This window comes from Elephas maximus, chromosome 20 (genome assembly GCF_024166365.1).
Source record: "Elephas maximus indicus isolate mEleMax1 chromosome 20, mEleMax1 primary haplotype, whole genome shotgun sequence".
In the NCBI taxonomy this organism is placed as follows: domain Eukaryota; kingdom Metazoa; phylum Chordata; class Mammalia; order Proboscidea; family Elephantidae; genus Elephas; species Elephas maximus.
This window is the reverse complement of record NC_064838.1, coordinates 49,081,976-49,104,605: the sequence shown is the minus strand read 5'-3', so window position 1 is coordinate 49,104,605 and position 22,630 is coordinate 49,081,976. Positions and strand designations below refer to the sequence as shown.

At 42.0% G+C, this 22,630-nt stretch overlaps 2 protein-coding genes across 3 annotated transcripts in view; one reads left to right on the top strand and one right to left on the bottom strand.

The window, feature by feature from the left end:
- KIF15 (kinesin family member 15) overlaps nucleotides 1–13,296 on the bottom strand; it is a 61,388-nt gene extending 48,092 nt beyond the window's left edge. For both annotated transcript variants that reach the window (XM_049863014.1, XM_049863015.1), the window contains exons 1-7: nucleotides 13,173–13,296; nucleotides 7,792–7,834; nucleotides 6,891–7,074; nucleotides 4,283–4,359; nucleotides 2,771–2,808; nucleotides 1,450–1,547; nucleotides 132–311 (exon numbers count right to left, since the gene is read on the bottom strand). In XM_049863014.1, the coding sequence (XP_049718971.1) occupies nucleotides 132–311; nucleotides 1,450–1,547; nucleotides 2,771–2,808; nucleotides 4,283–4,359; nucleotides 6,891–7,074; nucleotides 7,792–7,834; nucleotides 13,173–13,191 (639 nt within the window). In that variant the 5' untranslated portion in view covers nucleotides 13,192–13,296. The remainder of the gene's footprint in view (nucleotides 1–131; nucleotides 312–1,449; nucleotides 1,548–2,770; nucleotides 2,809–4,282; nucleotides 4,360–6,890; nucleotides 7,075–7,791; nucleotides 7,835–13,172) is intronic.
- A 121-nt stretch (nucleotides 13,297–13,417) lies between these two features.
- KIAA1143 (KIAA1143 ortholog) lies at nucleotides 13,418–20,850 on the top strand. Its single transcript, XM_049863026.1, has 3 exons — nucleotides 13,418–13,563; nucleotides 18,379–18,523; nucleotides 19,383–20,850. The coding sequence occupies exons 1-3, from the start codon at nucleotides 13,456–13,458 to the stop codon at nucleotides 19,595–19,597; spliced, it is 468 nt and encodes a 155-aa protein (XP_049718983.1). The 5' UTR covers nucleotides 13,418–13,455; the 3' UTR covers nucleotides 19,598–20,850.
- Nucleotides 20,851–22,630: the final 1,780 nt, after the last annotated feature.

Sequence of the window (22,630 nt, the reverse complement as noted above, 5' to 3'; positions counted from 1 at the left end):
AAACAAAACAGAGTAATTACAATCAACACATTTTCCAGTGACCTGCAGAATGGTTTCTACTCTCTTGAGGTCAAGCTGCTTTTCACAGCCTGCCACATTGCATAAGCATCAAAGAGCGCAAGGCAGCGTACCTGGTAGGCTTCAGCAGCTGAGGTTACCACTTGCTCCACTGCGCCAACAACAAAGACTCCCTTCTTGATATGCTCCCTTAAATACAGTCCAGCTGATGCAGAATCCAACAGGTCATATATCTGCTCATTGTAGATTTCAATAAAGGAACACTTACAAAGGAAACTCATTCCAGCTCCAGCCTGTAAAAAGAAGCCTTACTTAGATACATTATTTTCATCCCTATTTTACACAAGAGCTAATCTTTCACTTGCTTCATAAGGTATAAGTTTCCCACAATATTACCCACTGACACAATATAAAATACCTTAAAGTTAGCTTAAAAAAAAAAAAAATCTAGGTAACTAGTTTCAACACATTATTACATTTTAAGGAAGCATCAAACCATCGTTCCAGGAGCCTTAGAGGTTCCAGAGGTGCCTCAGAGCCAACACAGGGAGATGGCAATCGGGCGGTCTACTTGAGCAATTCTACTTTTTGTCTATCTTACATCCTCGTAAAGTTTTATTTGAAGCAAGTATTATGTTCTTTAAAAGACTGAAAATAATTTTAAAAGCCTTTCTATAGGATTTCTAACTACAGGAATGTGTGATGCTAAACTTAATTACTTCACTGGCATTCAGCGCATGCGTCTAACTGCAACAGTTATGGGCCGAGAGTCCCTGCAAAGGAGGAAATGGTAACCCAGTGTTATATACCAGTTTCCTTGACAGACAAATGATGGCACACATAACATTAATGGCCCTTTACCCTGGAGTTCACCATGCTAAAGAAGCACAGTCTGAGGATGGCCAAAGTAGGAATCAACAGAAGAGGGATGACCATATCCTCCAGATGACAGAGCCACACCACACGTGAAACAAGGGGATCTTGGTTAGGTGGTAGCATGTGCTGCAGAGGAGATAAGGATAGGCCTGTTCTACTGGACATCGTAAGTATCTAGGGACACCTGCAAGTCATCTGTGAGCCTAGGTACAAGTAGGTGTTGGAGCTTCGTGTATTTGCTTTCCTTAATTGAGATTCTCTTTATACTTTCTCTCCTCTAAAATCCGACAGCCTAAGCAGTACTACTTCTTTTTTTAAACCAGCAATCTAGGTTAAAGGATGGTGCATCTTTTCTCATCTGAAAGCCCAATTAAAATTGAAAATGAAAAAGCTTAATGTTGTCTTAAGAACTGAAGGTTTTTTATACAACACTATCTTATCTACAACGGAGAGTGCCACCCATGCCTCTCTGTGTGTTACAAGCTAATTACTAGTAACCAGCTACTCAAAACTAGACATTTCATAGCACCACTTTATTTTTACACTAAGTTTTACCTTCTCTTTTTCACGATCAATTAAGAAAAACAAATATTCAAAACTTCGTGGGATTACTCCTCTCAGGTTATGAGAAAAATTATCAGATTCAGATGGTCCTAAAAAAAAGTTAAAAAAAAAAAAAAGCTGTTCATTTTTATTCTATTTTTGGAGTCATTTAAATGACAACGTAAAAGGCAATTTATACAGAAACAGATGACACACTGTATAATCAGTTTCCTGTTTATGCTCCTAAACAAGTGAAGTTTAGGCCTGTGAGAAATACTGTAATAGCACCTGTCTATCAATCGGATGGAGCCCTGGTGGTGCGGTGGTTAAGAACTCAGCTGCTAACCAAAAAGTCAGCAGTTCAGATCCACCAGCTGCTCCCTGGAAACCCTATGAGGCAGTTCTAGTCTGACCTATAGGGTCACTGTGAGTTGGAATTGACACCACGGCAATGGGTTTGGTTTGGCTTTTTATATGCAACATAGAAGCCCTGGTGGTGCAATGGTTAAGCACTTGGCTGTTAACCGAAAGGTCAGTGGTTTGAACCCACCAGCCACTCCTCAGGAGAAAGATGTGGCAGTCTGCTTCTCTAAAGATTACAGCTTTGGAAACATTATGGGGCAGTTCTACTCTATTCTGTAGGGTCGCTATGTGTTGAATCAACTCAATGGCATACAACAACTTACACAACACAAGGATCCCTGGTGGTGCAATAGTTAACTGCTCGGCTGCTAACTGAAAGGTTGGTGGTTAGAATCCACCCAGCAGTTCCACAGAAGAAAAGACCTGGTGATCTACTCCCGTAAAGATTACAATCTAGAAAATCCTATGGGGCAGTTCTAACTCTGTCACGTGGGGTTGCTATGAATTGGAATCAACTTGATAGTACCTAACAACAATAAAATATGCAACATGAACGAGTCTTATAAACTTAATATTGAGATAAAGAAGCCAGGAGCAAAAGAGTACATACTGTATAATTTCATTGGTAGGAAGTTCAAAAACAAGCAAAACTAATGACAGAAGTCAGTAATTGGTACTCCAATGGACAGGGTAGGGTAGTTACTGACGAGGAAGCTTGATTTGCGTAGTGATTACATGGGTGTACAAACATATAAAAATTCACTAAAGCCTTGAGTTGGGGAACATGTCTGCGAGCACGATTAACACACAGCTACCAAGGAACTAGAAATCTGCCAGAAGCCCGGAAAATATCCCTAATTTTATTAGGTCAATGTCCTATGTAGAAATATGCCTTCCCTCCAAAAATGTATCTTGTTGCTATCAGAAGAAAAAAAGCAAACCAGCAAATGTTAACCTTTAATTTTCTTACCCATCATAGTAAATGTTTTCCCTGAGCCTGTCTGTCCACTGGAAAAAAGAAATTTCACATGTTATTTTTACACATAAAATTAGAAGACTGCTATATTTTAATATGGTCTACTACTGTATAAAATTTCCCCCAAAAAGCTTATGCTCTTTCTTTTCTTAAATTATAGACAGTAAAAAATTAATGATCCACCTTCCCTCCTTCCAATCCAATCCCTAATAGCTCATCACTGTTAACTGTCCAGTACATGCTTCCAGGTTATACAAACATACCCATCAGTTTTCATTTACTTTTTATTTATGAAAACTGGGATCACGCTCCTCATACCATTCTGCAACCTGTTTTTTTCCTTAATTTTAGCTCAGATGTCCAAGTAAGTAAATAGAGAACTATCTCATTATTTTTAGTCATTACATAATATTCACAGATTTAGCACACCTTATCTGTTTTCTTCTTTTAAATTTTATTTATTTTCTTGTTATTTTTGTTGAGACTATACATAGCAAAACATACACCAATTCAACAGTTTTTACATGTATAATCAGTGACACTGATTACATTCCTCGAGATGCACACACAGTGTTTTCATAATCTCCAGCTTATATTCCAACACTAAATCTGTAGCTCCTTGGAAACCCTGTGGGGGCAGTTTACTCTGTCCTACAGGGTGGCTATGAGTCGCAAATGATTTTTCTGGATTATCAGTTATATGAGGCGCTAACATTAGGAGAAGCTGGCTGAAGAGTATATGGGAACTCTCTGTACTATCTTTGAAACTTTTCTATAAATCTAAAATTATTCTAAAATTAAGTTTATTAATTTAAAATATCTGCAGTACAGAAAAATGAGACTGTATCTAGGTACATACACACATTATGAATGATTAAAGTCACCAATTCAAAAAGTGGTAAAAACTTATCTCACACATACCTTCATATTTCTTGATAAGCACTGTGGTAGGCAGATAATGGAGCCCCAAGTATGTCTACGTCCTATCCCCAAAACCTGTAATTATGTTACCTTACATGGCAAAAGGGACTTTGCTGATGTGATTGAGGTTAAGGACCTTGGTGGGAAGAGTAGCCTAGATTATCCAGGTGGGCCCAATCTAATCCTATGAGTCCTTAAAAGCAGAGAACGTTTTCCAGCTTAGTCAGAAGAAGGATCAGACATGCAGCCTTGCTGACTTTGAAGACAGAAGAAGGGGATATGAGCCAAGTAATGTGGGCAGTCTCTAAAAGCTAGAGAAAGCAAGGAAACCGATTCTCCCCTAGAGCTTCCAGAAAGGAACACAGCCCTGCTGACACCCTGATTTTAGCCCAGTGAGACCTGTGTTGACCTTCTGACCTACAAACTCTAAGATAATAAATATGTGTTGTTTCAAGCCACTAAGTTTGTGATAATTGTCACAGCAGCCATAGTGAATGAATACAAGTGCTTACTACCATACCTTTGTGTAAGGGCAGAGTCAACTACTTACTATGCAAAGATGGTACCATTATGTCAACTACTTACTATGCAAAGATGGTACCATTATAACCACTCATGCAAGACTCCACAATGCTTTTGGCCACAGTTGAGAACACAGCCTCCTATAAATGTAAGCACCAAACACGTTAAGATTTCAGAAAAGTGAGAACATTTTTCCTAAGTTATATTCTATAATACAAAAACGAAAACCATGTTTAGATTTTTAACACTTGTGTTAAAGTAACAGGAAAATTACATCCACTGTAGGAAAATGGCTAATGCATCTAAGATGATGAAACTTTAAACATAACTATATCCATTAATCTCCTATACAGACAATTATAGATTTAAAGCTCATATCTCAACTTTAGACAGAATTTTGTATAGTATACTGCACACAAATATTATACTGGTGTTAGCATAAAATACATAGCCTTACATTTTCTCCAGTAATTTTCTTAGGAGCTTCTACTAAATACATCCACTCCTCACTTATGAACATGGTTAGGTTCCAAAGACCAGGTCATTATGTGAAAACTGGTGTTATGTGAAAATGGAGGATTTTTTTTTTCTGTTTTTGGAATACCCATTTATCTGAGTTTTTTTTTTTTTAATTTAGAAAATATGATCACAGAAGTAATAACAGCTAAGATTTACTGATGTGCTCATCACAGTGATAAGTCCAATTATGGATTATTCCTCTGCAGAGGAGGCTTAGAGGAGACAAAGCCAGATAAAGCCAGGCTGTGACAGGAGGGCCCACGACTTAACCGTTTCACCTTCCTCCTGTGCTGGGTCAGAGCTTCCCTCGTAGAGCCACCTCCAGGGCTACATTCCCACACCTGTTCAGGCCTGGCAAGTCACCAAAGCTTGGGGCGTCTTTTGAGGGTGGTGGAAGTCTAGACACGCACTGGGTGGAGGCTTCAGGCCCAGTCTGGCTCACTTTGGGACATCATTAAACTTGCATGCATTTCTTGCAAACACCCTGTCCAGCACTTCTTTCTTTCCTCCCTTCCCAACCCACAGCAATTTTGAGCTGTAGGGCCTCAGGCCGCGTAGGAGCTAGAACCCAAAACAGGTGCCCTGCTGGCTCAGTGCTGTCTGTGCATCGCCCCAGAGGATGTGGCCATGGAGGAGGCCACCCCAAGCAGCAGCTGAATGCTGCGCTCCCACTGGCAGGATGGAGCAGAGGACATAGGGCAGCACGGCCCAGCTTCCTGGAGGTCACCAGGAGACCCTCCTCAAGGGAGGGGACACTCCACAGCTGTTGCCGCCATGCCTGCTGCCTCGTAAATACACAAAATAGTCAGGTAATAGATTTTTTACTATTGCTGTAAATACAAAATGTCAGATAACGAGACAGGCAGTAAGTGAGGTGTGGGTGTAATCAGTATGTGATTTTTATTCTTACTTTTACATGTAAGTAGACACAGCCTTATCACCCATGCAAGAATCCTAGACCTATGTGTCCAGTACCATAGCCACGAGCCAAACGTGACCATTAAGGTCCTGAAATGTGGCTTGTCCAAATTGATGTGTGCTATAAGTTAAAAAAAAAGAAAAGTCCCTGGGTAGCAAAAATGGTATGCGCTCGGCTACTGACCAAAATGTTGGCAGTTTGAATTCACCCAGTGGCACTGCTGAAGGAAGGCCTGATAATCCACTTCCATAAATCACTGAAAACCCTATACAGCACAGTTCTACTCTGACACACATGGGGTCACCATGAGTCAGAGTCGACTCAATGGCAACGTGTTTATAAGTGTAAAATAAACACCAGATTTTGAACACTGACTATGGCAAAAGGAATGGAAAATCTCACTAATAATTTGCTTTATATTGATTACATGTTGAAATGATATTTTGAATATATTGTTAGGTGCCACTGAGTCAAGTTGTTCTGTTATACACAAGGTCACTATGAGTCAGAGCCAACTCGATGACAACTACAACTAGAAAATTTTAAATTATATATGTGGTTCACTTTATATTTCTATTCGCCAGCATTGCCTTAAATGAAAAGAAAAAATATCTAAAGTTCTAAATGTCTCAGCAAAAACATCCGCGTATATATACATATACATATATACAAGTGAACAATCTAGATCTGTGATGCCCATTACAGTCACATTTCAAGTAGTCAACAGCCATATGTAGCTGTGCACCTGAGGAACTGAATTTATTCAATTTTAATTAAACTTACATAGCTACATGTGGCTAGAGGCCACCGTATTGAACAGCACAGATACAGAACATTTCTATCATTACAGAAAGTTCTATTACGTAGTGCTGACTAGATTTTAACTAAATTGCCCTTAATTAGAAAAGCAGTTATTGACATCATAGTAATCCTAAATCTATCACCCTCTTTAAACTAGGCAGCTTAATAGTACTTATCGATCATCCAAGTAGCTCTGAGAAGTACATCCTCATTAATCCCCATCAATGGATGGACAGGGGAAGAAAAGTAGGCTTATGTTATTGATACAAAATTTGATGAAGGAAGAAGAAAACTATTTAATAAAATTAGATTAAAAAATTTTAAAGGAATGTTTGAAATTCCTCATCTGAGATCTACCAGAAACGAAATCCTAAAAATAACAAAAGCTTATACGTTCCAAGTGAAAAGTTAAGTTTCCAGAATCATCATTACCTGAGTGATGCCCATGTCTGCAACATGATCAAAGGTGAAGGTTTTGGGCTCGGGGTTGGAGTGCAGCCGGAGAGTGGTGGAGGAGAGCACGGATAAGCATAAGTTTTGCTCTCCCTCAGCTGATCCAGGACCCTCTGCAGGCGGACGAACTCTCACAAAAACTTTGATGGCATCACCTTCACTACTAAAGACAAAAAATGTAAAAACTAAGTTTACTGGAGAAAAGACAACAAAAAGGATCTGACTCTTTGTCCACCTGTAATGCTTCTACACTGGAAGTTCCCCCAACAAAGCCCAAGATCTGCCCCATTTGCATTTACCTCTTCTGACAAATAGCCTCCCAAGACCCACACCCTTTACTGATTTACTTCCCAGTAGGCATCTTCACACCCTTTTACTGTGTCAAAGGGAGTTTGTTTCAAGCTCTAAGCACTGCTTGTCTCTCAATTCCTTCTTAGCAGCAACAATAAAAAAAAGTCACGTCAAGGGAGAGTTAGGTTATTGATTCCGTCTTTCAGCCTAAAAGTCAGAGGGTGGGGGAAGTATGTGTTTTTCTCAGATTTCCAGTAGCCAGGACCAAGTTTAATTTTGAAACAAGTACCCTCTACTATAATAAATGATTATTTAGGAATATTACACCTCTAATCTGGGTAATTCTTTGGAAAGGAGCCTGGTGGTACAATGGTTAAGCACTTGGCTGCTAATAAAAGGTTGGCAGTTTGAACCGACCCAGTAGCTCTGTGGGAGAAAAGACCTGGTGATCTGCTTCCGTAAAGATTACAGCCTAGAAAACTCTATGGGGCAGTTCTTGTCATATAGGGTCGCTATGAGTCAGAGTCGACTCAACAGCACCCAACAAGGACAATTCTTTGGGGGCTAATCAACAGAAGTTTTCCCTTACCTTGTTTGGTTAGACTGCGTATTTGTCATGCTGCGTAACTCAGCTAGAAAATAACACAAGAAATCATTAGAGTTGTTTAAAATTTCATTCTTATATAGCCCGCTCCTCAGCTGATGATCCATCTGTCTCAGCCTCCTCTGCTCCCTGGCTTAGTCCTCATTCCACTCTTCTGTCCATACTCACTGATGGCATCCAGTCTCATGGTTTTAAATGCTACCTATACGCTGATGACTCCCAAATTAAAACCCTCTCCCTGGACTGCTCTCCTGACCCCCACACTCTTATATCTAATTGCCTACTTGACACCCCCAGTTGGATGTCTAATTGGCAATGTTTCAAATTTAACGTGTCCACAACTAAGCTTCTGATCACCCCCTCGGCCCAGATGTGCTTCTCCATCTCAGCTAATGAAGACTCCATCTTTCTAACTGCTCAGGCCAAAAATCTTGAAGTCATCCCCAACCCTTTTCTTACTCACAGTTCATATCCCATATGTCAGCAATTCTTTTGGGTCAACCTTTAGAATACATCTAGAATCCTACAACTTTTTGTCAAAACCACTGTTACTATCCTGGATCAAAGCTAGCAGCATTTCTTACTCGAGTTATTACAACAGGCTCCCTGTTTCTCTCATTCCCCCTACCCTAACCCCATCTAATCTCAACCCAGCAGGCAGAATGGTTGTTTAAAAAAAAAAGAGTCAGACACGAGTACTAGATGCAATGTAAGATCCTGTATTGAATCTGGGTCTGGGTGAAAATAGCTATAAATACATTATTGGGACATTTGACAAAAGTAAAACATGGACAACAGTACTACATTAATGTAAAATGTCTTGATTTTGATAGTTGCCATGTGATTAGTTAATATCCTTGTTCTTAGAAATTACACACTGAAATATTTAGTGGTGAAGGTACACAACATCCCCAATTTACTCTCACATGGTTCAGAAAAAAAATAATAAGCACGTATATATTTTAAATATATCTACACACATATACACATATATACAGAAAAAGTGACAGATAGGATGGGGAAGAGAGAGAGAATGATAAAACAAATGGGGCAAAATGTAAATCGGTTAATACGAGTTGTTGTTGTTAGCTGCCATTAAGTCGATTTCGACTCGTGGTGGCCCCATACGTGCAGAGTGTAACTGCTCCACAGGTTTTTCTTCTGGAAGCAGATTGCCAGGTCTTCTGAGGCACCTCTGGTTGAGTTCAAACTGCCAAACTTAATATGGGTAAAGCGTATTATACAAGAATTCCTTGGACTATTCTTGTATTTTTTTCCCATAAGTTTAAATTACAGCAAAATAAAAAGCTACTAAAATAAACAAACATACATACACGTGAGCATGTGTGTGTCATAGCAAGTCACTCTTTTCAAAACCCTGCTGTGGCTTTCCATCTCATTCAGAGCAAAAGGCAAAATCCTTACAATAGCCTACTTGACCCTACATGATCTGTTGTAACCACCTACCCTGTGCCCCGCCCCTACCTCCACAACTCACTCCCTGCTACACAACTTATTCCACTCCAGCCACAGGGGACTTCTTGCTTTTCCCTGAACATGCCGCACTTCAGTACCTTTGCACTTCCTGTGGCTTCTGCCTAGAACATTCTCCCAATTTCTTTAGGTATTTATTCAAATATCACCTTCTCAGTAAGATAGTCCATGACCACCTGCTACATGACATAATTGCGTATCTTTTGGTTCTATTTTCCTACAAAGAACTTAGTACTGTTGCTGTGATAATATACATTAATTTATTCTCTGCCACTCCTAAACAGACAATACGGCATTATCTAGAGCAGTGCCTAACAGTAAACACTCAATAAATATCTTTGAATGAATAAATATTATGACAACAGTAAAAAAAAAGGACTTCTTTTTAATTTCTATTCTGCTCACATCATAAGAGCTCAAAGCAAAAAACTACCACAAAACAACTCAATTGCCTCAAGTAAATGAATGTTTGTGAAGCAGGAAATAAACCACACGTTGCCCAATTCCCCACCTGCCCTGCACAGTCCTTCCCCCGCAAGAGTTTTGGCATAAAGAAACCATTTCTCTATATTTTTAGCAAAATAATAATAACAATAAATGAGAAGACCCAAAGATACAATAGGGAAGCTTTCATGTTAGTAAAGATGAGGCCTGGTCCTTAAAAAGCTGGAGAAAGAAGAAACTTAGGGTTAGGATAGAGAGCATGGGCAGGGCTCAGTGTATGTCCCGACAGCAGAAAAGGTCAGCGCCAAACAGAAGCACAGGCTGAAGTTAGGCACTCGGGTGGTGTTTTGGAGGTCTCATGGGGAGGAACGGTCAGAACCGGCACCTAAATCTCAGCCATCCTTAAAGATCATGGACAACGCTAAAAGCAGTCGGTGAACACAGTCTGGCTCTTTACTCTGTACAAACGATGGCATCTCTGTCACCATCATTTACAACAACCACGAATCCTCTAGACGACAGCAAAAGATAGCGCACTTTACAAATGCTTTAAGGTTCAGGTCATCCCTGCACGCCAGAGCTAGGAATAGTAGAACCAGGATGTGAGTGGCTAGGGAGGACTGTAGCATAAACAGATGACACTTCAAAAGGCAGCAGTTATAACCTTTCTTCGTGTTAATAGGATTTATTTCAATCTTCTTTCTACTTTTCACGCTCCCTCATTTATAGACCGTTTTGATTTCTATTCCAGCGTAAAACTGTAGTTTATTAAAGCCAGGCTTTCCTTACTATTACAGCTCCACCGATAGATTCTGTGTATAGAACTCCACCTCAGGGCAACTAGAAAAGCAGCCAAAACATAGAAAACATCTCTCTGAAGGCACTGGAGACCTACCAAGGCAGTAAGGAAACGCGGAGACAAAATCCAAGAGGATGGGAACCCAAAACTGTGAGCCCAGCATTTGGGCTCCTTTTCCCCTGGAAGTGATTGTTGATCCTAAAAGCTGCAGCTAAGAGGCTGAGAGGAATGAAAATTTGGGTTCAGAACCCTGGAAAACACCCATGCTTTCAAATGGGAGACCAAAAGGCTACAGCCTAGGAATAAAGACAAACCAAAACAGACTTCTACTTTTAGCCAAAATGTTGCCACAGGGGCTGGGCTTACCCTTCTGTCTTAAGTAACCGGGAAACTAGACAAAATATACGCAACAACTTTTCTGATATTGGACAAGAGGCAGCACAGTAAAGCGATCCTGAGATAAGGAGAGCAAAACCAGTGAGCCCTTCAGTTGCTCCAGTTTCACCAGTTTAACTGCCTCGAGTTTCCAGGCCCCAGTCCAGGGAGGGCAGTCCAAACACAGCTTGGGGGTCTCAATGAGCTGAGGAGAAAGAGAGGATTTGGAGTTTGAGGAAGCTGAGCAGCTGCCATTTGTCGGGTAAAATGCCAGAGAAGAGAGGTTCAGAGAGAGAGGACACCTCAGATGATTGGACGAATACTGATTTGCATGTGTGTGCAACTTCTCTGTAAATCTAAAATTATTCTAGAATAAAAAGTTTATTTTAAAAAAAGGAAGCAAAGCTAATAAGTCAATAGTGGAGATAAAACGAAATTTAAAACTACAGAGGTAGATAGTTCTGGCATTATTCTTAACCGAGATATGAGAAGAGTTAGTCATTGAGAAGTACTAGGATTTGAACCCAGGCATTTTGGATCCAGACTTCATGCTCTTCATTAATTTATTATGCTCCAGGAATTGACAGAATATCAACTGAGCTGTTTCCACAAACGGATGCAACGCTGGAAGCCCTCACTCGTCTATGCCAAGACATGTGGAAGACAGCTACCTGGTCAATTGACTGAAAGAGATTCGTATTTGTGCCCATTCCAAGAAAGTTGATACAATGGAATACAGAAATTATTGAACAATAAATATTATTAATATCAGACGCAAGTAAAATTATGCTAAAGATAATTGAAAAATGGTTGCAGCAATACATCAACAGGGAACTGCCAGAAATTCAAGCTGGATTCAGAAGAGGACATGGAACAAGGCATATCATTGCTGATGTCAGGCTGAAAGCAGGGATTACCAGAAAGTTGTTTACCTGTGCTTTAGTGACTATGCAAAGGCTTTTAATTGTATGGATCATGGCAAATTATGGATAACATTGCAAAGAATGGGAATTCCAGAACACTTAATTGTGCTCACTAGGAGCCTGTACACAGACCAAGAGACATCCATTCCAAACAGAACAAAGGGATACTGCATGGTTTAAAATCAAGAAAGGTGTGTGTCAGGGTTGGATCCTTTCATCAGACTTAATCTGTATGATGAGCAAATAACCTGGGGAGATGGGCTATATGAAGAAGAATGTGGCATCCAGATTGAAGGAAGACTCATTAACAACCTGTGATATGCAGATGACACAACCTTGCTTGCTGAAAGTGAAGAGGACTTGAAGCACTTACTGATGAAATCAAAGACCACAGCTTCAGTATGGATTACCTCTTAATATAAAAAAACCCTCACAATTGGACCAATAAGCAATATCATGATAAACGGAAAAAACAGTGAAGTTGCCAAGGACTGCATTTTACTTCGATCTGCAATCAATGCCCATAGAAGTAAAGAAGTAGCAGTGAAGAAATCAAACGACGAACTGCATTGGGCAAATCTGCAGCAAACGACCTTTAAAGTGTTAAAAGGCAAAGATGTCACTTTAAGAACTAGCGCCTGACCCAAGCGATGGTGTTTTCAATCGCCTCATATGCATGGGAAAGCTGGATAATTAAAAGGAAAACCTTTTGAATTATGGTGTTGGCGAATAATATTGAATATACCATGGACTGCCAAAAGAAAGAACAAGTCTGTCTTGGAAGAAGTACAGCCAGAAGGCTCCTTAGGAGCAGGATGGCTTCGACATGTTATGAAGAGGGATCAGTCCCTGGAGAAGGACATCATGCTTGGTAAAGTAGAAAAAAAAAAAAAAAAAAGTAGAAGGTCAGCAAAAAAGGGGAACACGCTCAACGAGATGGACTGACACAGTGGCTGCAACGAGGGGCTCAAACATCACAACGATTGTGAGGATGGCGCAGGACCAGGCAGTGTTTCGTTCTGTTGTACACAGCGTCAGTGAGTCGGAAGCGACTGACGGCACCTAACAACAAGCTCTTCCCAAGCGCCTAGAGCAGCGCCGGGCTCGTAGCATGCGCCCGATACACAGAGAGAAGGGGTGCGAGCTGTTCCACCAGTGTATTGTCTCGGAGGGGCAGAGAGATTCCAAACACTCCTCGTCGCTCAGTCAGCCCCCGCCGTTCACACACAACAGGGAACCTTCCGAGCGCCTGGGGGGCGGGGGGCAGCGGTCCTTTCGCAGCTGTATTTCAGGGCGGGGACGGGGTCACGAAGCGGGAGCTCCGTACTTACTTTTGCAGCCGGGCGCCATGGCACCTTCACTCCCGGATCCTGACCCAGACACCTAAGCAGCCGAAGCCTCCGCCTCCTAGCCGCGCCGCGCGCCGGGATTCCGCCCAGTCAAGATGGCCGCGAATTTGAATTTGGCGCTCAGGTCGGACGTTATCGCCAGCACTGAGGTCGCGGGATAGCCCGGCTTCCGCCCTAGGGGCGGGGCTTACGTGACGTCACGGGGAAGCGCCGTCCCCTTTCAACGTCATAAGTCAGCTTTGGGCGCTGTTGTTCCCAGACCGCCATGAGCAAGCGGAATCAGGTGTCGTACGTGCGGCCTGCCGAGCCGGCGTTCTTGGCCCGCTTCAAGGAGCGAGTGGGCTACAGGGAAGGGCCCACGGTAGAGACCAAGGTAAGCCGCGGCCAGCCGCATTACCTGGGAAACTGCGGCCCACCCCGCCATTTCCGGTTTCTGCCTTGACTTGGAAGCCAGATAGTGACTGGTACCCCCCCTCACCCACGCCCAGTCCCAAAAATTGTTTTTCAGAAATCCCTATTCTAACAACTAGTCCTCTTGCGCACGAGAAGATCTTTGTCGTTTTCAAGGCGCTGCTGTGTTCTTGAAAATGATCTGATCCAGGTAAAGCGCCTGGTCCTTGGTAGATTCGTTAAGAAATACCTGTTACCTGCCTTTTCGTTCTCACTTGCTTACCTCAAAGCTTCTGAGGTAGCAGGGTGGATAGTGCGTCGTCCCCCTTTTTCAGATAAGGAAACTTGAGGCCACTCTATCAAAGAACTTGATGTCCTAAGACTCGAGTCAAGCGTGTTGGGAGGAAGGCCCTGGATCTAGCCCTGTGCTTTGTTACCAAAAAGTAAGTCTGAGAAGAGTGGATCTGAGTCAAAACGTTTATATTCTGAAGCCTAATACGAGAGAACTTCAGGAAAGAATCACACTTGACTAGTTTAGGGATAGGGTCGGTGGGAATCGGCTTCTAAGCCCTCACAGACTTTCACCCTAACAGATTCACACCAAAACCTGCTCTTCGTCTTTCAGTAGTTAGAGACCATTATGCTTAGGGGATGTCTGGAGAAATAATTTATTTTGTACTCTGCCTAGCACGTATACTAAGATCCAACCTTCAAGCTTCTTAAAGCATAGAAGAGACAAGATAGACTTGAAATTATTCAACCCAGTGAGTATGCGCTAAACCAAGGCACTGTGTCAGGCTCTGAGAGGACAAAGAAATGGGTCTCCAAAATGCCATTTTCTTTAACACCTCGCTCAGCCTCTTTTTTTACTTTCACGGGTCACCACCTCTGTGAAGCCCTTCAGATCTCCCCCAGACATTTGCTCCTTCTCTGTTCTTCTCTTCACTTTGTCCACTGCTCAGCTCTAATTAATAACTCATCATTTTGCATTGCAACTAACTACCTGAGGACCCGTGTGTCTCCACCACTAGATGGAACTCTCTAGGTTAGTATCTTAATCCTCTGTACTTTGCCAGCACAAAGCCTGGCACCAAGTAATGGTCAATCAGTTACATTGGTTGGATGACTGTGCTTGTAACAGTCAAGGCTTCATGGAGGAGTGAATATTCTGATTAAATTTTGAGCATAGATAGGTCAGGAGCTAGAGATGGGAACAGCATGGGTAGAGGTGATGATGGCATTTAGAGGTGATAGAGGGACTAATGGCAATGAAGTGTGGTATGTTTATAGTATTTTTTTTTATTATTTCTAAACGTGTTTTACTTTTTTTTATTCAGTAGGCAACAAGGAGCCATTTTTGAGTGCCAATAACATGATCAGGTGATAACATGACCACTCCCCACTATCAGAAACAGTGATGATGCCAAAGGGATGAGGTTTGAGAAAAGAGGCATACCATAGATTCAGCAAGGAGAATATGAGACCTAACTTTCTGGTTTGCTTGAAGTCCTGGTGCTGATCATGGACCCACAGTTAACACCTTGAAGATTACAGCTTGGAACACTGTCTTAGGAGCACACTGGGGGAAAACACTTTCCAATCAGTATCAGTGATTTGGGCTGACTGATTTAATCAAGAGGTTTTTCTATAGAGAAATACCCATGTTGCTGTGTTTGAGAGGCCAACTTCATTCTTAATCAGTTTGAGTATATAGTTAGCATTCTGATGAACTATTAACAAAAGGAAAAGTGTTTCATGGGGAATCATTATATAATTGAGGTAAATCATCTTACTTACCTTCTTGGGAGTTGATTCAGGAATAGCTTTGGACAGTCCTCAGTGGTTCTTGCCACAGTTATTTAGACTGTTTCTCTCGCTTGTCTAGTTTGAAAAAAAAGGCAGAAGAGACTCAGAATCATGAATGTCAGTGTGATGAACGCCAGGAATGATTTTATTTCACTTTTCCATTTCCTTGGCTAAAAATACTAATTATCTACTTGTTTGTGGTCATTTACTGGAAGCTTTCAAAGAAAAATAAGCAGAAACTGATTGTCTTAGTTTTCTAGTGCTGCTATACCACAAGTGGATGGCTTTAACAAACAAATTTACTCTATCATGATTTAGGAGTCTATAAGTTCAGGTTCAGGGTGCCAGCTCTAGGGGAAGGCTTTCTCTCCATCTGCTCTGGGAGAAGGTCCTTGTCTCGTTTCAACATCTGTGGGCCCGACCTTACTTGGAAATCTCCATGTGTCTTGGCATCAGTCTTCACCCTGGGTCTAGGAGGTTCTCAGCACAGGGACCCCGGGTCCAAAGGACGGGCTCTGCTCCCATCTCTTCTTTCTTGGTGATAGTAGGTCCCTCTCTGCTCACTTCTCTCCTTTTATCTCTTGTAAGATAAAAGGTGATGTAGGCCACACCTCAGGGAAACTCCTCTTACATCTGATCAGGGCTATGACCTGAGTGAGAGTATTGCATCCCACTCTAATCCTCTTACAACATCAGATCACATCATAGGGGATGATTACATCATTACTGAACTGCCAAACCACTGAGAATCATGGCCCAGCCAAGTTGACACATATATTTAGGGGACACAGTTCAATCCATGACACTGATGATTAAATAGTGAATTAACATGGGTATCATTAAAGACCACCATCCATCTGTCAGTTTATCTTACTGTGGTGGCTTGCGTGTTGCTATGATGTTAGACGCTATGGCACTGGTATTTCAAATACCAGCAGGGTCACCCATAGTGGACAGGTTTCAGTGGAGCTTCCAGACTAAGACAGACTAGACTAGGAAGAAGAGCCTAGCAGTGTACTTCTGAAAACCATATGGATCACAACAGAAAATCGTCCAACTCACTTGCTGTGGACACATCATCAGGAGGTATGAATAGCTAGAGGAGAACATCGTGTTTGGTAAAGTAGAGGGCCCGTGAGGGCAAGGGGGACCCTCAGTGAGATGGACTGGCACAGTAGCCACAATGATGGACTCAGCCGTGCTGGCTATTGTAAGGACGGTGCAGGACAGAAGGTCTCCATGAGTCAGAGCACTCAGTGGCAGCTGACAACAACAACATGAAAGAGCAGATGTGGAGTGATCCAGGCAGACTGGGAAATGAGGGGTGTAAACAAAATGGGTGGATGTGCTTGTGAGTAATTTGCCAGGGCTTCAGATGGTTCATCACTGTTCCTCACTGTTGGTCTTTTGTGAATAGATCAACAAATATTTTCTTGAGTTTCTGCTGTGTGCCAGGCTTGGTGCCCTAGATACAGAGACGAAACACATAGTACCCTCTTGAAGGAGATAGCCTAGTGGAGACGTAGACATTTATAAAAGTGTCATGCTTGTCACTTACGGACTATGCACGGTATAAGTAAGAAGAGGAGGTGAGCTCAGGCAAGCACTCCTAGAGGATCTAAGTCTGGAAGGTGGCTTGAGTAGGAGTTGGCCAGAGGCAGGAGGCCAGTCTAGGCACTGGGAACTTGTTCAGAGACAGGTGGAGCAAGAGCTGATATGGTCATGGATGCCAAGTTCTCAAATCTGGCTGGAGTCTAGAGGCCATGAGAGAGTTGTGGAGGATAAGCTGTGGTTGTAGGCTGGAGCTGGATCACACAGGGTTTTGTTGCCCTGTTTTGGAGACAAGTCTCTGTGAGAAGTAGAGTAACGGAAGCTATTGAAATAATGTGTGAAGACACATTTTGGTGTGCGTGCCTTTCAACCCAGCAATTTCACTTCCAAGAATTTATCTTACATATAAGATCACAAAAGTAAACAAAAACATGTTCAAGGATTTTTCATAGTAGGACAAAACTGGAAACAACCAAATTTTTAATTTATGAAGCACTGGTGGACAAATAAGGAGCCCTGGTGGTGCAGTGGTTAAAGCGCCTGGTTGGCTGCTAACCCGAAAGGTTGGTGGTTTGAACCCACCAGCCGCTGCAGAGGAGAAAGATGTAGCAGCCTGCTTCCATAAAAATTACAGCCTTGGAAACCCTATGGGGCAGTTCTACTCTGTCCTGTGGGGTCACTGTGAGTCGGAATCGACTTGATGGCAATAGGTTTGGTTTGGATGGACAGATCATTTGGCAAATGGTTACCGTTTGTCATACATGTGTAGTGAGTACATGGTTTCTGTTACGTTATTCTCTATCCGTTTTTATATTTGAGAAATTTCATGATCTAAACTAATAAGGAAAAAGAAAGGAAAGCAAGTCACCAAGTAGTCTCCTGTTTGTACACAAAATGTTTCACATGCCTACATGTTTGTATACATGTAGAAAACAGCTGAAAGGATACCCACTAAACAGGCTGCTGGAAGGGAGAAGGGATGAGCAGAGGTGGGAGAAAGCATACATTTTACTTGTCGCTTTATGAACTTTGCTGCTGCTTGGTTATTTTTTGGTCTAACTTTGAGAAGAGATGGAGGTGAAAGGGTTGGTGAGGACCAGGGAGGACCAACATGGTTCACCACTGCCCCAGGGAGGATGGGAATGATGGCGGTCCATAAAGCAGAGGGTCCCCAAGGTGGAACTTGCAGTCTGGGGTCCTGCCAAGACAGAAATGAATCCAGTGGACAAGCACCAAGGGCGACTGGCAGTAGGCCTGTTCCCTCCTATGGGGGGTGGGGAGGGGGGCTAGGCTCTTTGGAGTTACTTGAAAATTCATTGCCAAACACATTTATTCAATTAAGTTACTGCTTTCACTTTCATAATCACAGTTTCTCACAGAGCCAGTGAGTTGTGTTTAGGTCAAGGTCAGTGGCCTACAGACTGTTTATGCTTTCTTCTAGAAAATCCAGCCTCAGCTCCCAGAAGAAGATGGTGATCACAGCGACAAAGAAGATGAACAGCCCCAAGTAGTGGTTTTAAAAAAAGGAGACTTGTCAGTTGAAGAAGTCATGAAAATCAAAGCAGAGATAAAGGCAGCCAAAGCGGGTATGTCTGAAAGAAGTCTGGTTTTTCTAAGTTTAAGGAGCCTGGAATATGAAATGGCTTTATTTATGCAGTGCTTTGAAAGGCATGATCCTAGATTTAAACTTGGGGTTTGACCCTCAGTAGATTAGATGTGTGACCTTGAGCAAGTTATTTCACCTCAGCCTTAATTTCCTCATCAGTAAAGTGGGGGCAATCATTGTACCACCTTATTGGATTGTTAGGATCAAGTGTGAATTTAAGTAAAAGCATCCTTTTAAAAAAATAAGGTGCTTTGGTTTACAAACCAATAAACAAAAGTCTATTTAATTAGTACCTGAAGTGCGGTTTTTTATTATTGCTGAACATTTATTACATTGTTTTAGGCAGAAATGCCAGCTTTCTAAACAATCACTTTTCAGAGTACTTATAAAATACAACCTGATTGCAATTAGCTGGGCGCTGACACATTTATGGAACACTTCAGCGAGTTTTTGTTGAGTGACCACATGTCTCGTGGGGCATATAGCTAGAGGCTAATTGACTCAAAGACATCCTTAATACAATATGAGATGTTCTTGCCATTTGACTATGCAATAAAGGCAAGTATATAAAGGGAAAGGAGTCCCTGGGTTGCAAATGGTTAACATGCTCAGCTGCTAACGAGAAGGTTGGAGGTTTGAGTCCTCCCAGAGGTACCTGGGAAGAAAGGCCTGGCAATCTTACTTTGGAAAAATTCAGCGATTGAAAACCCTATGGAGCGCAGTTCTACTCTGACCCACATTGGGTCGCCATGAGTTGGAATCAGCTCACAGCAATAGGCTTTACAAAAGCAAAGTGGTGCAGAGGGAAGAAAAGCTCTTTAATTCTGTTTTTGCTGCAGATGAAGAACCAGCACCAGCTGATGGAAGAATCATGTATCGAAAACCTGTCAAGCGTCCCTCTGATGAAAAATATTCAGGTTTAACAGCAAGTTCAAAAAAGAAGAAGACAAATGAAGATGAAGTAAATAAGCAGGACTCAGTTAAAAAGAACTCACAAAAGCAAATCAAAAATAGTAGCCTCCTTTCTTTTGGCAACGAAGATGAAAATGAATAATTGTACATATTTTGGACTTAGTCTCCTTTGAGAGTTTATGGGATTTTTTTTAAGATAACATTTTTTTCCTATTATAAAACTGTTGATCTCGTGTCAATACTCAGACGCAAGATGCCAACCATACAGAAATTAACTATTATAAATATTTTGTTATTTCCCGTGTATGGGTATGTATGTATGTAAATTATATATTTTTTAAAACAAAATTGAGATTATATATGCCCTGTGACCAGCTTCTCACTTAACATTACAAGCATTTTCCGAGGTCAGTAAAATCCAAAAACCTGACATGATTAAGTGGATCACCCCTTGCATCTTCCTCATTAGCAGAACCCCACTTTAGGTGGGAAGAATGATACCTCCACAGCTCCTGACGGGTGATCATGTGACTCAGCTTTGGGCAGTTAAGAGATACAAGCTGACAAAAACCAGTGGTGTTCTGATGTAAAGGGGCAGACTTGGCGAGCGTGAACTTCTGTCCTCCTCTCATCCTGCCTGGAGCACGGATGGGAAACCTAGGAGTGCCAGAGCCATCTTCAGGCGTAAGGAAGGCAGCAGCTTGGTCTGGCTGGTGCAGTGGAAAGGTGTGGAGCGAGGGTCCCTGGTGGCATGCCTCGTGGGGCTGCTGCACCAGCTGTGACCCCTGGACCTCTTGATACATGAGCACAGTCATCATCCTGCTCACTTAAGCCTCTGTCAGGTTTCTGTTACATGTAGCCAAATGCAGTCCTAACTGATACTGTAAATAACTGCAATAAAACAGTTCAGAAAGGCTTTTTCAGAAATCTGTGGGTACATTTCTGATGATTTCCTTAGAATAAATTGCCAGACGCAGAATTATTGGGTCAAAGCATTTGAATAGTTTTAAAGCTATTGATGCTTACTGTCAAATTGTTTTCTAGAGAGGTTACCTAAAATTTATTTCTTACCATGAGATGGTAAGAAATACCCGTTTCACCTCAACCATGATAACCGCACCAGCCTTGGACTGGCGCCAACCTTTTAATTTTTATCAATTTGATGTACTGAAAATGGTACTTAATGGTTCAATTTAATTGGCATTTTCTTTGCTCTGCCAGGGATGCTGAACTTTTTCATACATTCATAGACTATCTTGTGTTTTTTTTTAATTAACTTTCTGTTCATTTTCCACTAGTATAGTCATATTTTTCTTACTAATTTGTAAATTATCTAATCTAGCAATCTTTTGCTCTATTTTTGTTGTTCTGTTTCTCAATCTCTGTATTAAATAAATAATTATATTCTCTTGTTCGTTTTTTTATTTTTTACATTTTAAACTTGACTTCACCTGGAATTTATTTTGGTATATTTTTCCTTGACTAATCAATTGTCCTAGAACTTTCTTTCTCACTGATTTGAAAGGCCATCTGGATGAGAGAATTCTTGACAATTCATTTATGTTTATTCAGTTGAATGAGAAGAGATCCGAATGTTGGAGTGGGGCAGGAGGGAGGCACTATAAGGTCTGAGCCTTTCCAGGTGATTCCTCGAGATCCTACTTAAACCTAATAATTTTCCTCGTTAGAATAAGTCAAACCACCAAAACTGGGGGTTTGTTAAGATCACGTCCTCCGCCAGCCACATCCATCTGTAATTATTCATTTCAGAGCATTTTCATCATGACTTTGGTGCCACATCTTTCTCTTCCCCCATTTTAACTGCCTACTGTAAAGAATGCTCATAAAGCGATTGTGTGGGTGGGCCAGGGAGTCCGGAAATAGGCTTTCCTAAATCTTGCAAACTCGTCCTGAAGCCATTCTGCAATGTTGTCTTTAATGCATACTAACTTGTTATATAAGCCAGTTTTTTTTTTCTTTTCCTAATCTGTATCGTTATAGCTATTCTTGCACCAATATCATACTGTTTTACTGTAAATTTTAGTATGTCTTAGTACCTGGAGGTGGGAGTATTGAGGGCAGGGACTTTGTCTTATTAACTGCTGTATCCTCAGTACCCAGAATAGTACCTGGCACATTAAGTGCACAATAAATATAGTTAAAATGAATGAAAGTATTTATAGCTTTTTATAGACCTCTTTGGGTTGTGGCACACAGCCTTCTATACTTGACATTGCCCTCCTGATCCTACCTCCCCGCCCCCGACCTCGCACCCCGTGGGACAAAGAACTAGGTTTGGCCCTTTGGCTCTGGTTTCTGAAAACAACCTGATCAATCAAGATGCCTTTGTTTTCAAAATAGCCCAGCAAGTAGGGGCTACACAGAACCCACACCTGGCAAACTGACTTCCAGAAAGAAGGGGACGTAATGCAGTCATACATATTCATTGATTGTACTGATCATAACTATGCTTTAAGACCCAAGTCATGCATATTCACTGAGGTCCCAATGACTAGGAGACTCGGACCTTGGAGTGCTGTCTTTGAGGCCTCCTGGATCTGTGAGAACATCCATGCATGGGAGAGGGAGCAGCAAGCCCCTGGGGACAACAGAGGCCCCATGCCAGGAACTCTCCCAGGCTTTACCTGATGCATCTCTTTGCTTGTCTCCTCTCTGGTTATCTATAATAAGTATAGATAACAATCTCTGTGAATTTTGTGAGCCTTTATACAGAGTCAGTGAACCCATGGGGTCAGCAAGCCAGCAGGGGCTGGGAGTACAGAGTCGATTTGTATAGACCTAGCTCTGGGTGGCTAGTGTTAGGAAAAGGCTGCATGGGCAGTTGATGAAGAATAAAGTCCTCCTACCTTGTGACCTAGTCCCAGGGGACAAGACGGGGGCCAGCTGACCTGAAGTGCAGGGAGCTGTACAGACTCCTGGGCCTACGGTTGCTCCCTGGTGACCAGGCCTCAGGGTAGCCGGGGTTGAGGTCTGATCTAATTCTGGGTGGTCAGGGTCAGAGAGGAATTGTCAGGGAAGTGACTGGCAGTGAGCAGTGGACATGTGGGAAGGTGAGGCATGGATCCACTTCCAGTTGGGAACTGGATTCATGCTGATCCTTGTCATGCAGTTAGCAATTAAGGTAGGGTTTGCCCACCTTACCCCTTTTATAGTG